The sequence below is a fragment of the Hemitrygon akajei genome, chromosome 17, assembly GCF_048418815.1.
Source record: "Hemitrygon akajei chromosome 17, sHemAka1.3, whole genome shotgun sequence".
Taxonomy (NCBI): domain Eukaryota; kingdom Metazoa; phylum Chordata; class Chondrichthyes; order Myliobatiformes; family Dasyatidae; genus Hemitrygon; species Hemitrygon akajei.
This window is the reverse complement of record NC_133140.1, coordinates 45,756,528-45,772,559: the sequence shown is the minus strand read 5'-3', so window position 1 is coordinate 45,772,559 and position 16,032 is coordinate 45,756,528. Positions and strand designations below refer to the sequence as shown.

Below are 16,032 nucleotides of genomic sequence, written 5' to 3'. Positions count from 1 at the left end.
CGAGTACTTGTTGATTATGTTAAAGTACACATTGCGGTCGGTGGAGGGAAGGGGGCCCTTAAAGTCGACACTCAGTCGCTCAAAGGGGCGGGTGGCCTTGATAAGTTGTGCCTTTTCAGGACGGTAGAAGCGCAGACTTGACAGTCCCTGGTCATCGTCCTGATTTCCTCAAGGGAGTAAGGCAGGTTCTGGGCTTTCACGAAATGGTAAAGTCGGGTGACCCCCGGGTGGTAAAGATGTGCATGGAGGGCGTATAGCCGGTCGAGCTGCGCACTGGCACACGCTCCCCGGGATAGGGCATCGGGGGCTCATTGAGCCTTCCAGGCCGGTACAGGATGTCATAGTTGTAGGTGGAGAGTTCTATTCTCCACCTCAAAATGTTATCATTTTTGATTTTGCCCTGCTGTTGGTTGCTAAACATGAAAGCAACCGAGTGCTGGTCGGTCAGCAAGATGAACCTTTTGCCGGCGAGATAGTGCCTCCAGTGCCTAATAGCTTCCACTATGGCCTGGGCTTCTTTCTCCACCGCGGAGTGCCGAATTTCAGGGCCCTGAAAGGTACGAGAGAAGAATGCTACCGGCCTTCCTGCCTGATTGAGGGTAGTAGCCAGCGCGAAGTCGGAGGCGTCACTCTCTACTTGGAAGGGAATGGTCTTGTCCACCGCAGGCCTCGGCTAAGAGGGGAAATGCGGCGGACTTGACCAGGGGGCGGGCCTTGTCTGCGTAGTGAGGGACCCATTGGGCATAATAGGAAAAGAAGCCCAGGCACCATTTGAGGGCTCTGAGGGTGGTGGGAAGAGGGAGTTCCAATGGGGGCGCATACGGTCGGGGTCAGGGCCAATGACCCCGTTCTCCACGACATACCCAAGGATAGCAAGTCGGGTGGTTCCGAACACACACTTGTCCCTGTTATAGATGAGGTTAAAAGCTTTGGCCGCTTGGAAAAATCGTTGGAGGTTGGTGTTGTGATCCTGCCAGTCGTGACCGCAGATGGTGATATTATCCAGATATGGGAATGTGGCCTTCAGTTGGCACTGGTCCACCATCCGGTCCATTTCCCTTTGGAAGACAGAGGCACCATTCGTGACACCGAAGGGGACGCGCAGGAAGTGATAGAGCCTGCCACCCGCCTCGAAGGCGGTGTAGGGGCGGTCCTCTGGGCGAATGGGGAGCTGGTGATAAGCAGATTTCAGGTCTATGGTCCAGTACACCTTGTACTGAGCTATCAGATTGACCATATCCGCGATGCGGGGTAGGGGGTACGTGTCAAGCTGCGTGAACCTATTGATGGTCTGGCTATAGTCCACGACCATCCTATTTTTCTGCCCGGTCCAAACAACGACCACCTGGGCCCTCCAAGGACTTGTGCTTGGCTCAATGATCCCCTCCCTGAGCAGCCGCTGCACCTCCGACTGAATGAAGGCCCTGTCCCCCGCGCTGTACCTCCTGCTTTTAGTTGCCACAGGTTTACAGTCGGGGGTCAAGTTGGCGAACAGCAGTGGGGGAGGGATCTTGAGGGTGGAGAGGCTGCAAGTGGTGTCAGTAGCGCTGCTGTTGGCATGGTGTTGGGTGGGATGTGCGGGTCAGTGTGTGTGTGCGGTCAGTAGTGGGGTATATGACGAAGTCCCACAAAACTGAGGATTTCTGACAGTGATTGGTGGGAGGGGCCCATCATACTCCATTGTCACACTTTTCGGGTGGCTCTGGAAGTCGAGCCCCAATAGCACAGGGGCGCACAGTTGAGGCATGACCAGTAGCGCAAAGTTCCGATATTCTGTGCCCTGCACCACCAATGTCGCTACACAACCCCCCCGGATGTCTGTGGAATGCGACCCGGAAGCCATGGCGACCTTCTGGCTTAATGGCTGTGTCATGAGTTCGCAGCGTTGCGCCGTGTCCGGGTCAATAAAACTCTCAGTGCTGCCCATGTCAAACAGGCAGCTAGTCCTGTGCCCCTCCACCAGGATGTCCATCATTGACCTTGCAAGCTGGTGTGGAGCGCTTTGGTCGAGGGTCACGGAGGCCAGAGTTGAATCGCCGTCTTGGTGCCCGATAAGCGCCCGTGGGTCGGAGGCGGGGCGAGGTGGCACCGACAAAGATGGCTGCCCCCATACCTCGCACGCGGCGGGCAGGCAAGATGGCGGCGACCAAGATGGCCGCCCCATGCCTTGCACGCGGCGCTGCTCAACCCCGCTCGTGGTTTGGACTCACAGGCCTTGGTGAAGTGGCCCTTCTTTCCACAGCTGGAGCAGGTAGCTTCTCGGGCCGGGCAGCGTTTTCGGGGGTGCTTTTCGAGTCTGCAGAAGTAACACTGCGCGGACTTGCGACTGACAGCAGCCATGGTCGACTCGCCGGCGCGTTGTGGGGATTTCGCGGACTCGCACCTGGCAGCAGCCGAGGTCGACTCGTCGGCGGGTTGTGGGGACTTCACTGACTCGCGACTGGCAGCAGCCGTGGTCGATTCGCCGGCGGGTTGTGGGGTCTACAGCGTCCATGAGGCCGGCAGGAGGTCACGCGCCTGGACAGCGTCAGCATCATGCAGAGCGGCCTCCAGTGTGTCGGCCAGCTTGATCACCGAATGTAAGGTAAGATCGGCGTGTTCCAGCAGCCACTGGCGCACGTACACTGACCTGATCCCCGTAACAAAGGTGTCTCTTACTAGCAGCTCCGCATGCTGTTCCGCCGTCAGTCCCCTGCAGTCGCAGGCCCGCACGAGTGTCTGTAGGGCCCGGACAAACTCAGCGTTCGACTCTCCGGCCCGCTGCCGCCGTGTCGCTAAGCTATGTCTTGCGTAGACGGTGTTCACCGGCCGCCGATATTGTCTTTTGAGGGCGTCCATCGCACCCTGGTAGTCCGTTTGGTCCCTGATCATGGAGTAGTCCCTTGCACTGACTTTGGAGAGGAGAACCCTGAGCATCATGGCAGGGTCGATCACATGAATCTCCTCCAGGTACGATTCGAAGCATGCTAGCCAGAGTTCAAAAGCGTCACCGGCTTCCTGGGATTGTGGGTCGAGATCCAATCTGTCTGGTCGTAAAATGCTCTCCATGTTTTAAAATTGCTGCTAATAAAATTGATGCACCATCAATAACTCTTGGAGACGGGAGGCGAACGATAGGCTTTTATTAGCAGCAAAACGGAGCACGGCATCTCAGAGACTGAGGGAGGAGCAGTGCCTCCAATAGCCTTTTTCAGTGGTCTGTGGGAGGAGCCACAGGAGCAGTCAGCGGAGGGGCGTGTCCAGACAGGTATATATAGTTTACCACAGCCGTGATGGACTGGGCCATATCCACTACTTTTTGTGGGATTTTCCACACCAGTCTGTGATGCAGCCAGCCAATAGACTCTTCACTACACATCTGTAGAATCTTGTCAAAGTTTTGGATGTCATGACAAATCTCCTTAAGGAAGTACTTGGGTGATTTCCTCAGATAGCCTTTTTACACAAATGGTCTAAAAGTTTTTGGAGACTTGGATCCCAGCTGATCACAATTAATGCTGTAAAACTAGCTTCTCTGAGTACACAAAACTCCACTTACTAATAGATTAATTCTTCATCTGGTCTGCAAGTTTCCTGAACAAAGCAACTTAGCAAGTGTTGTCTGTTTGAGACAAATTAAATAACCCATTGTCCAATATTGCACCTCTTGAGCAGCAATAAACCAGGTGCAGTAGTCTAGCAGTCTGCTACATAGACACAGGCTGTTTGCAAAGCTATGTTTTCAAACATCAAGCTGATTACTGCTTGCCATTTACATTTCAAGAACTGGAAGGCTGGCTCCCATTTACAATCAGAAGCTAAACAAAGGGCGTAGTTGAAAGATTGATCCTACTAGTGACAGTTGCTGTGTTTAGAAAGCTAAGTTTGGCAAAACGAGGCCCACTGGCCCACAAAGCGAATACCCATCACAGTGGAAGGATAGGTAGAGGAAAAAAAATCTTAGAGGAAACCGAAATGAAGCAATTTTCCCTTTGAGGAACCTCAGGGTATTTTTTTTTTCTTTTATTATTTGGATCAGGATTACTGCTGTCTTCAATGTAAGTTCAGCCTTTCCCAATTCTTCTCCTATTGTATTCCAGTCTCCTACTTGTACATGCAACATTGTCATGATCTTCTGTAATGATCAGAATCAAAATGGTTCACTGAAGTCACCTCCCTCACTCCTAGTTTTAACACTTTTCATGTGGGTGAAGCTTAAGGAAGAACTCATTCTGTCCCAGTGGAAATTTGATGCTCTTTGAGTCTTAATCCAGAATTACTGTGATTAAAACTTATCAATAAGCAATTGACTGTTGCAGGATCAGTCTCCTTCATATTTGGGTCACAGGTTGCTTTTTCTGCTGTGAAACTGGACATCTGTACAAGTTGGATGCATAGTATAAGCAAATGCTTGTCAAGTGATTGCCATTTAGAGCATTTTATGCTTGCAGTATGATGTGTTTTGTGGATTTGATTATTTTTACAATTATTGCTCTGTTATAAGAAAAGTGAGTTCCTTAAGTACAGAAAATATCAGTTAAAATTATACAAAATTATTTCATTGCTATGCTTGGAAATTAAAATAACTCTGGCATTTGTATTGCAGGGGTCGACCGGTGAATTTAGCAGAGAAGGATACAGTGAAGAACTTTATCCTTTAGAAGGTAATTATCAACACTTTGTAAGAAGAAATAGCTTTAGTTTTTTTGTTGTTTTTATTTTATTGCAAATCCCATTTGTGACATGGTTACTGCTTTCTTTAAGTGTTTTGAGATGACTGTTCTCTTGTACAGTACATTTCAAGCAGATGTGAGGGATTAATAATTTTTGTGTATTTATTTGCATTCTGTAGAGAACAATTAAAATCTGTGGAAGAATTAGCACTGCTAAATCCAAAACATGCATTAAAATGTATTCTGGTTCAAGGACCAACAACGACACAAGGGCATCTCCGTGCAGACCATTCCAGATTAAAAAGAGGTTGGGTCTGCATCAATTTTGGCTCTGTTATCAATTCAGTCATCATCTTCTTTATAAATTGATCCTTCACAGAAGATATGTTTTCTTACTAAGTAGCCATAGGAAAGATTATAAATACTGATCTAGAATAAATCAATAGTTTTTAGGGATTAAGTTACATTCTACATTATGTTTTTTCTAATAATTAGAAAATATGTGACTGAAAAGCTTTATCAAGCTATTTTATCACTGTAAAAATACAATCATTGTTAAACACAATTCAGTTTTTTATATGGGCATGTTTTAATATTGGACTTGAATTAATGAAGCTGTATCAAACATTTTGAGCCCTGGATTTGATTATTGCCAGAACTATGAATTTATTTTGATGGATGCATTGCTATGGCTGCTTTAGCTAAATATAGTTGAGTCAATATTTTAACAGCAGTGTATAATTTGGAAGTTATAAGTTTAATGTTCTTTTATCCCTGGTATGTTCAGCACTCAGATGTTTACTGCTTTGAACAGTAGCTTTATTGTAGGATTAAGCGTATCCCTGCAAACAGTTTAATTGTGAGCAGAGGAACTGCATTTGTAAATACACCGAGGCATGAATACTAGAGAAATCTAATGGCTTCAGAATAGCTGACATAGTCCACAGAAAAAAATTAAGTACTCAGGGATAGTGGCTGCTTACTTACTAAAGCAGGTACTTAAACTTTCTTTGTTCCCTGACCCCCTTCTCCATCTGATTGATAGGCACTTCTTTATGTTTATTTCTGTTTTCATCCCGTCTTTTTTTTCTCTTCACGTTGGGACTTTCTCTGCTTGTTCATGGCATTACTCTCTCCTCACATTTGCCCATTAATTCCATTCCCTCCCTTATTCTCCCCCAACTTGATAACACTCCAAGTTCTGCTCCGAGCATCTTCTTTTGCCTTCATGGCTTCTATTTACCACTGCCTCCACGCCCTTCATCAACGTCAGTTTTATTTCCTCTTTCACCCTTTGCTTTCAATGATTTCTCCTCTCCACACTCCCACCCAATTCAATTCAATCCAGTTTCAACCCTGCACCACCCACCTCACTTTTCAATTTCTCCACTATCTTAGTGCAATAGACAATAGACAATAGGTGCAGAAGTAGACCATTCGGCCCTTCGAGCCTGCACCGCCATTTTGAGATCATGGCTGATCAATTCCTATCAATACCCGGTTCCTGCCTTGTCCCCATATCCCTTGATTCCCCTATCCATAAGATACCTATCTAGCTCCTTCTTGAAAGCATCCAGAGAATTGGCCTCCACTGCCTTCCGAGGCAGTGCATTCCAGACCCCCACAACTCTCTGGGAGAAGAAGTTTTTCCTTAACTCTGTCCTAAATGACCTACCCCTTATTCTCAACCATGCCCTCTGGTACTGGACTCTCCCAGCATCTGGAACATATTTCCTGCCTCTATCTTGTCCAATCCCTTAATAATCTTATATGTTTCAATCAGATCCCCTCTCAATCTCCTTAATTCTAGTGTGTACAAGCCCAGCCTCTCTAACCTCTCTGCGTAAGACAGTCCAGACATCCCAGGAATTAACCTCGAGAATCTACGCTGCACTTCCTCTACAGCCAGGATGTCCTTCCTTAACCCTGGAGACCATAACTGTACACAATACTCCAGGTGTGGTCTCACCAGGGCTCTGTACAAATGCAAGAGGATTTCCTTGCTCTTGTACTCAATTCCCTTTGTAATAAAGGCCAACCTTCCATTAGCCTTCTTCACTGCCTGCTGCACTTGCTCATTCACCTTCAGTGACTGATGAACAAGGACTCCGAGATCTCTTTGTATTTCTCCCTTACCCAACTCTACACCGTTCAGATAATAATCTGCCTTCCTGTTCTTACTCCCAAAGTGGATAACCTCACACTTATTCACATTAAACACCATCTGCCAAGTATCTACCCACTCACCCAGCCTATCCAAGTCACCCTGAATTCTCCTAACATCCTCATCACATGTCACACTGCCACCCAGCTTAGTATCATCAGCAAATTTGCTGATGTTATTTTCTATGCCTTCATCCAAATCGTTAATGTAAATGGTAAACAGCTGTGGTCCCAATACCGAGCCCTGTGGCACCCCACTTGTCACCACCTGCCATTCCGAGAAACACCCATTCACCGCTACCCTTTGCTTTCTATCTGCCAACCAGTTTTCTATCCATGTCAATGCCTTCCCCCCGATGCCCTGAGCTTTGATTTTACCCACCAGTCTTCTATGTGGGACCTTATCAAATGCCTTCTGAAAATCGAGGTACACTACATCCACTGGATCTCCCCCGTCTAACTTCCTGGTTACATCCTCGAAAAACTCCAACAGATTAGTCAAGCATGATTTACCCTTGGTAAATCCATGCTGGCTCGGCCCAATCCTATCACTGCTATCTAGATATGCCACTATTTCATCCCTAATAATGGACTCTAGCATCTTTCCCACCACTTATGTCAGGCTGACAGGTCGATAGTTCTCTGTTTTCTCCCTCCCTCCTTTCTTAAAAAGTGGGATAACATTAGCCATTCTCCAATCCTCAGGAACTGATCCTGAATCTAAGGAACATTGGAAAATGATTACCAATGCATCCGCAATTTCCAGGGCCACCTCCTTTAGTACCCTAGGGTGCAGACCATCTGGACCTGGGGATTTGTCAGCCTTCAGTCCCATCAGTCTTCTCATCACCGTTTGGTTTCCTTCCTAATGTCAATCTGTTTCATTTCCTCTGTTACCCTATGTCCTTGGCCCATCCATACATCTGGGAGATTGCTTGTGTCTTCCTTAGTGAAAACAGATCTAAAGTACTCATTAAATTCTTCTGCCATTTCTCTGTTTCCCATAACAATTTCACCCAATTCATTCTTCAAGGGCCCAACATTGTTCTTTACTGTCTTCTTTCTCTTCACATACCTAAAAAAGCTTTTGCTATCTTCCTTTATATTCCTGGCTAGCTTGCGTTCGTACCTCATTTTTTCTTCCCGTATTGCCTTTTTAGTTAAGTTCTGTTGTTCCTTAAAAACTTCCCAATCATCTGTCCTCCCACTCACCTTAGCTCTGTCATACTTCCTTTTTTTTAATGCTATGCAGTCTCTGACTTCCTTTGTCAACCACTGAGGCCCCTTTCCCCCCTTTGAATCCTTCCTTCTCTGGGGGATGAACTGATTTTGCACCTTGTGCATTATTCCCAAGAATACCTGCCATTGCTGTTCCACTGTCTTTTCTGCTAGGCTATCCGTCCAGTCAACTTTGGCCAGCTCCTCCCTCATGGCTCCATAGTTTCCCCTGTTCAACTGCAACACTGACACTTCCGAGCTGCCCTTATCCTTCTCAAATTGCAGATAAAAGCTTATCATATTGTGATCACTACCTCCTAATGGCTCCTTTACTGCGAGTTGTAATGACAGGGAATGTTGTCGTTGTGAACAGGAGCTCCCTGTTAAAGGCAGCAAACCGAGCATGCTGGCCAAGTCATCAAATTTGATGACTTTGAAACTAGATGAATGGATGCACGTTTAGCGGTATTTGGCCTTTTTCTGGTTTTAAAAAAACAAGTGAAAAAATAAATTCTTAATACAGAGCCTCCAGTTCCTAATTTTGCTAGTGATGGTGGAAATAAACTACTCCTTTGGAAGCAGCCACAACATTGCTGCTGGCATCAGGAAAGTGATTCAAGAACAGTTATTACCTTTCAACCATCAGGCTCCTGAACCAGAGTGGATAACTTCACTCACCTCAACACTGAACTGATTCCAATCCTTCAGGACTGCCTTTCAAGGACTCTACAACTCATGTTCTCAATATTATTTATAAATTATTAATTTATTATGATTTTACTTTTTGTATTTGCAGTATTTGTTGTCTTTTACATATTGGTTGTTTGTTTTTGTATGTTGTAGCAGTGTGCTACACGCAGCGCTGCAATAATGACACGGAGTCGGTGAGCTGCAGTTGCAAAAGAGATGTATTCAAACTTCGCGGCCTCGATTTAAAGCCTTCCTGATCCCGCCCTCCCTGGGCGGGAATGCTGTAGGGGGCACCTGTTCACAGTCCCGTCCCACGCGCGGGCTTTTCCCCTTGCTGATGAAGCAGGCTTGGCGCCCTCTTTGGGACCTGCCTCAATGCTGGCGCGCGGTTCGAGTGCGCTGGGAAGTGGGTCGCCACAGTGTAGTTTTTTATTGACTCCTTTGTGTTTCTTTGTATCCGCTATGAATGCCTGTAAGAAAATGAATCTCTGGGTAGTATATGGTGACACATAAGTACTCTGGTAATAAGTTTGCCTTGAACTTTGAATAAAAATTCCCTTGGCCTTTGATTGGAATTGGCCAACTCTCCAAAGATGCTGACAGACTTGCTGACAATTACAATTCAAAATTTTGATTTTTATTCTGTTCAACTGAAAAAAGTTCAGTCAATAATATTTCAGAAATCACTGAATGTAAGCAACCAGGTAAACTAAGAAAAGTTGCATTAATAATGGAACAAAGTTTATCAGAACACCATACAGTGCTTCATCTCCGCTTCTTCAGGCTTCCTCTCAAAAGGTTGCAACAAAAATTTGAGTCATCGAGTCATAGTAAACTATGGTTAAAACCAGGCTCTTTGGCCCATTCAGTGGAAGTTTCCTAGTCCCATCAACCTGCACCCAGACCATAGTCGTCCATAAACCTCCCATCCATGTACCTGTCCAAACTTTCTTTAAAAGTTGAAACTGTAATTGCATCCACCACTTGTGCTGGTAGCTTGTTCCACATTCTCACCACCCCCAGTTCCCCCTAAACATTTCCCCTCATCTTCCCCTTAAACATTTCACCTTTCACCCTTAACCCATGACCTTTAGTTGTAGTCCTCCCCAACCTCAGTGGGAAAAAAACCTTATTTCATTTACCCTTTCCCTCATTATTTTGTATACCTGAATCAAATCTCCCCTCAATCTTCTACATTCTGGGGAATAAAGTTCTAACCTATTCAGTCCTCTAACTCAGGTCCTCCAGACCCAGCAGTATCCTAATAAATTTTCTCTGTTCTCTTTCAATATTACTTGTGTCTTTCCTGTAGGTAGATGACCAAAACTGCTCACAATATTCCAAATTAGGCCTCATCGATGTCTTATACAACTTTAACATAACATCCCGTCTCCTGTACTCAATTCTTAGATCTACAAAGGCCAATGTGCCAAAAGCTTTCTTAACAAACTGATTTACCTGTGATGCCACTTTCAATGAATTTTGGCCCTGTATTCCCAGATCCTTTTGTTCTACCGCACTCCTCAGTGCCCGACCGTTCACTGTGTAAGACCTACCCTGGTTGGTTCTTCCAAAGTGCCACACCACACACTTGTCTGCAGTAAATTCCATCTGCCATTTTTCCAGCTGGCCCAGATTCTGCTGCAAGCTTTGATAGGCTTCCTTGCTGTTCAGTACACCCGTAATCTTGGTGTCATCTGCAAATTTGCTGATCCAGTTAACCACATTATCATCCAGATCATTTACATAGATGACAAACAACAACGGGCACAGCACTGATCTCTGTGGCACACCACTGGTCACAGGCCTCCAGTCAAAGTGGCAACCACCTACTACCACTTTCGGGATTCTCCTGCAAAGCCAATGTCTAATCCAATTTACTACCTCATCTTGAATGCCTCCTTGACCAACCTCCCATGCAGGACCTTGTCAAATGCCTTGCTGAACTCCATTGTAGACAGTATGCACTGCTTTATGTTCATCAACTTTCCTGGTAACATCCTCAAAAAAAAATGTACAAGATTGGTTAGACATGACCTACCACACATAAAGCCATGTTGACTATCCCTAACCAATCGCCGTTTATCCAAATAGTCATATGTCCGATCTCTTAGAATACCTTCCAGTAACTTTCCCACTACTGAAGTCAGGCTGACTGGCTTATTATTTCCTGTTTATTCTTAAAGCCTTTCTTAAAATAACAGAACAACATTAGCTTCTCTCCAGTCCTCCAGTACCTCACCTGTTGCTAAGGGTGATTTAAATATCGCTGCTGGGACCCTGCCGGTTTCTGCACTTGCTTCCCACAGGGCCTGAGGGAACACCTTGCCAGACCCTGGGGATTTATCCACCCTAATTTGCCTCAACATAACAAGCACCTCCTCCTCTGTAATCTTTTATTCCGACAGGCACTTGCATGCTTTGAACTCTCATAAGTCTCCTTGGTCTACAAAAACCTCAGGTGGCATCTTTCCTAGCTCCTTCCACAAAGGAGGAAACGGTAAATAAAATCTACTTACAGCTTTCAACCTGCTCTCATTGAAGCCTCTCCTCCTCAAGTCTTGAAGTGCTGAAGCCTCAAAATCCTCATTCTAACACTGTCTGCTCCAAAAAATAACATCAACACATGCCCCTGCCTTGTATTAACTTGCACTTGCTAATGAATGCCAAATTCTGGCTGCTTTTTCAAACGCTGAATCTCCCTCTAAGTGTTGCTTTTTAATGCACACTTACCGACCTGCATGAGTCACTCCTTCTCTTGTTCCCGATCTCTGATTCGCTGCTGCTCAAAATGTGAACAGAAAGAAGAATTAATAGTATAGTCTTATATCAACTAAACAGTTCACAAGTGAGGTTAATGTGAATCTGATCACAGAAAGTCTGGACAACATCAAAAGGTTACAAGCATTCAGAACAATGGCCCCCCCCACCCTTCCCCCATGACTCATTTAATAGGTTGAAGAAAATAGCATATGAATTAAAGCTAGAGGTTGCCAGCTGTTCAGAAGTCTTTCAATTTCACTTCATATCATTAGCTTTCACTGCTCATTTTATAATTACCATAAACTCAATGGTCACAAAATCCAGTCATAAAACTCCTCTTCAAATTGGATTTAAGTTCCTGTTGAATACCGTGCCGTGCTCTGCTCATGTCTGGTAGAAATGATGGTAGTGGTGATGATGTTCGTGATGGTGATGGTGTTCATGTCTCTGAACAAATCGACCAACGTGCCCTTCATACAGCAGGAACGATGGCAAATCCCTCACGTGTTCCTGTTCTATCACTCTAGAAGAAGACTGGAAGGCTTTATACACTTGGTGGCTATCTTTAGACCTCTGCTTGTGTTTTTTATGGCTGTATTGATGCTGCTGACTGAGTTGCATGGGTAGACATGGAATATTTGTGCCTGTGGCCACAGGGGTAGAGGTCATTGGCATATAAGGGCTCTGCGGGGTCTTGTTCTTTCCAACCTTCCCAGCTGCTCCTGAGACCAACATATCTTTGCCCAGAGTTTTGGGAGATTTAACTAAGTGCTTGCCGATGTCCTGATTGCGTAGTCTTTGCTGTGATTCCGTCATCCTGTTGTACGAAGAATGGGTAAGATGACTGTATCCTGGATCGATGGTTTGGGATCTCCTATGGTGACTGTACATGACTTCAGGTTCATGGGAACGAGATCTGGTTTAATGAGAAATCTTCACAGGATTTTCTTTTCCAGAAGTCACAGGAAATAAATAGTTGCATTAGGCTGTATCTCAAGTAAAGTTGTTATAGCATTGGTATTGAACTTGAATCAACTTTGAAATCATTTTTGTTTCATTTTTGTGTGTTCTGCTTTCAGTTTTTTTTTCATCTGGTTCACTCTGGTAACATGGGCTGCAGATTTTCCAGGACTCTCTCTGCATTCACAGCTGTCCTAAACAGTTTATTTCAGGCCAGTCTGACCCCCTTGCACCAAAAAAGCCGCAGAGTTGGAAATGGATGCTCATTTAGTGACAGAAACCAGCCACAGAAAGATTAACGACTTTGATTGAAATGGAATAGATATTTCCCTAATCAACAACAGCTGATGAATTCCATTGGCTGACATTAAAACTTACGCTTTCAAAGAATGCATGTTGCTTTGCCACCAGGCAGCAAACGTAATGAAGTCTTCACCCCCAATGGCCTACCCTGAAGAAAATTCCAAATATTCACTCTATTTAATTTTCTTAAATTAACCCCAACTTTGAATGTGGAACCAAACACCATCGAGGCTGCAGTTTTCAGGCAATATATAAATACAGTGGATTGCAGTTAATTGGGCTATTTGTTAATCAGGGCAGCCGCTGTGAAAATAGTCAGGATTCACTTCACTTATTTGGGATGCTATGCTGCTTTATTGGGGCAAAAGACTATTACTGAGCAGTTTCTAACTAGCGTCATTTGCGAGCACTTGTTAGACAGTATACCATGTTTAGAATGAACTGTTTTTAAATAGTGTTAGTTGCATGTGTTTACGTTAAAAAAAAATAGTGATTTTTGTCACTGGTAGTTGTGAGAAATAAACAGTAAGACAATTCAGAACGGTTTTGCTCACTGTGGTTTCAAGCATTGAAGCTTAGAGATGCCAGACGTGGCCAGGAATGAAAATGGAACAATTTCACTACGCCAACAAGTTAGAAACTATGAAGAATTTAAAGGTACAGCAATCATTTTGAATGATACAGTGAAAATGAAGCTTTGGGGGATGCAATCATCGAAAGCTTCGTATGAAGGCATTCCAATATCTGCACTAAGTGTTTACACTGGCTTTGTTCATTGATGTCAATCAAAAGAACATGACAGTGTCCACGTGAGGAATTCCTCTGGTTACCGTAAGGAACTAATACAGTTTTATAGTACCATAATAGGACTGTAAGTGTTGGCGCGTGGCCTAGCGGGCAAGGCATCAGACTAGTAACCTGAAGGTCACTGGTTCGAGCCTCAGCTGAGGCAGCGTGTTTGTGTCCATGAGCAAGGCACTTAACAACACGTTGCTCTGCGACGTCACCGGTGCCAAGCTGCATGGGTCCTAGTGCCCCTCCCTTGGACAACATCGGTGACGTGGAGAGGGGAAGGCCTGCAGCTTGGGCAACTGCCGGTCTCCCATACAACCCTGCCCAGGCCTGCGCCCTGGAAACTCCAGGCGCAGATCCATGGTCTCTCGAGATTGACGGATGCCACCACCAGCAGGATTAATAGTGTTCAAATTTGTTCTGTATTTCATTTAAATACATAAATTGTTAATCAGTTAAACAATAGTTTGTCTTTTTTATACCTTTTAACCTATTTCCATGACATTTTGGCTAATTGGGGCAGCAGTTTAATTGGGTCAAAATGTACTGGTCCCGATGTGTCCCAATTAACCAGAATCCACTGTGTACAAAAATACATATGCCCATGAAACAAAGAGAAGTTATTGCTGATTTTGGAATAGAATCAGGATATCATAACTCTGCATACGTACCTTGACCTGAAATATGGATATCTGCTGTTCATCTCCCGAAGCACTGCATGACTCCCTGAGTGCTTCCAGCTTTCTGTTTTATACCCCATCGGCCATTGTAGAAAATACAAGAGGCATGATGCAATGTGAAACGTGGAATTACTATCAGTCATATTACTAGAGTAATCCACCCGCGTATTAGGGTACAAAAGAGGCAATAATTATGCAGTATAGAGACAGTGTGTACAGCATGAGTTGCTATTTTGAAACCTGGACTCTTTTTTTTTTGAACTTCTGTCACTGATTGATGCTATAGCAAATAAGAAACACCTTCATCTCTTGGAGATGTAGAGAACTGCAACTCAAGTCACACTAATTACCTTTAATCTATTTTCTGAACTTCCTTTCAACCTGATGCAAGAACTAAAGCGGTGGCATGGGAACGTAATGCTAAGTGTGATAGCATCAGTGACCCAAGTTCAATTCTCACCGCTGTCTGTAAGGAGCGTACATGTTCTCCTCATGACTGCGTGGGTTTTCTCTGAGTTGTTCTGGTTTCCTCCCACGTACCACAGATGTGTTGCCTGACAGGTTGCTTGGTCACGTGGGTGTAATTGGGTGGTGTGGGCTTGGAGGGACACCTCTGCATAAAATGAATAAATAAAATATACAAATGAAACTGTCTTTTGTTGTAGGGATACCCTAAAAGCATGATGGGGATTCTGAAGTGCGATGAATGGTCCTGAAATTGGAATTTATGTACTGACCAAGCATCCCATATACAGTGTAGCCATACTGCCTTTAGCCCAATGTGTCTACGCCCTCCATATATTAACTGCCTATAGTAATGTTCTTTTCCAGCTGGACTTCTGTTGTAGGTGAATATCCCAGATCCCTTACCTCTTTCAAGGGAGCTAATTCTAAATCTGAGTGCAAACTTGAACAAATGCAAAATCTATTGAAGTAAAATCAATCATTTTCTTCAGTGCAAAGCAGGTGGGCAGGATGTAGGCAGTTGATTTACATTATGCCTGACTCTTACTTCCTTTTGGCCATCATGGAAGACAAGGCATGATGCCATATGATATATTATCAGCCATGGATCCACTTAGAAGTCCATGTCATTTCCCATATTTTGTGAGTTTCAAGGTGGATTAGCTCTATGTGGACTGAGAACAAGACTGAAATGTGATTGAATATCAAACACGAGGAAATCTGCAGATGCTGGAAATTCCAGCAACACACACAAAATGCTGGTGGAACGCAGCAGGCCAGGCAGCATCTATAAGAAGAAGCACTATCGACATTTCGGGCCGAGATCCTTCGTCAGGACTAACTGAAAGGAAAGATAGTAAGAGATTTGAAAGTAGGAAGGGGCGGGGGAAATGCGAAATGATAGGAGAAGACCGGAGGGGGTGGGGTGAAGCTAAGAGCTGGAAAGTTGACTGGCAAAAGGGATACTGAGCTGGAGAAGGGAAAGGATCATGGGATGGGAGGCCTAGGGAGAAAGAAAGGGGGTGGGGAGCACCAGAGGGAGATGGGAGAACAGGCAGAGTGATGGGCAGAGAGAGAAAAAAAGGGGGGGAACTAAATAGATCAGGGGTGGGGTAAGAAGGGGAGGAGCATTAACAGAAGTTAGAGAAGTCATGCCATCAGGTTGGAGGCTACCCAGCCGGTATATAAGGTGTTGTTCCTCCAACCTGAGTGTGGCTTCATCTTGACAGTAGAGGAGGCCATGGATAGACTGGGAATGGGACGTGGAATTAAAATGTGTGGCCACTGGGAGATCCTGCTTTCTCTGGCGGACAGAGCGTAGTCAGATTTGCTATTTTTATTTATTT

At 44.9% G+C, this 16,032-nt stretch overlaps 1 protein-coding gene and 1 long non-coding RNA gene across 2 annotated transcripts in view; one reads left to right on the top strand and one right to left on the bottom strand.

Annotated features, from left to right (window-relative positions):
• nkd1 (NKD inhibitor of WNT signaling pathway 1) overlaps positions 1-16,032 on the top strand; it is a 99,582-nt gene that overhangs the window by 47,389 nt on the left and 36,161 nt on the right. Inside the window, exon 4 of the mRNA XM_073070036.1 lies at positions 4,586-4,643. Coding sequence (XP_072926137.1) covers positions 4,586-4,643 — 58 coding nt within the window. The remainder of the gene's footprint in view (positions 1-4,585; positions 4,644-16,032) is intronic.
• On the bottom strand, positions 8,756-12,349 carry LOC140740659 (uncharacterized). Its single transcript, XR_012101899.1, has 3 exons — positions 11,784-12,349; positions 11,457-11,505; positions 8,756-9,193 (listed from the first exon to the last, which is right to left on the bottom strand). It is a non-coding gene; the product is annotated as an uncharacterized lncRNA (long non-coding RNA).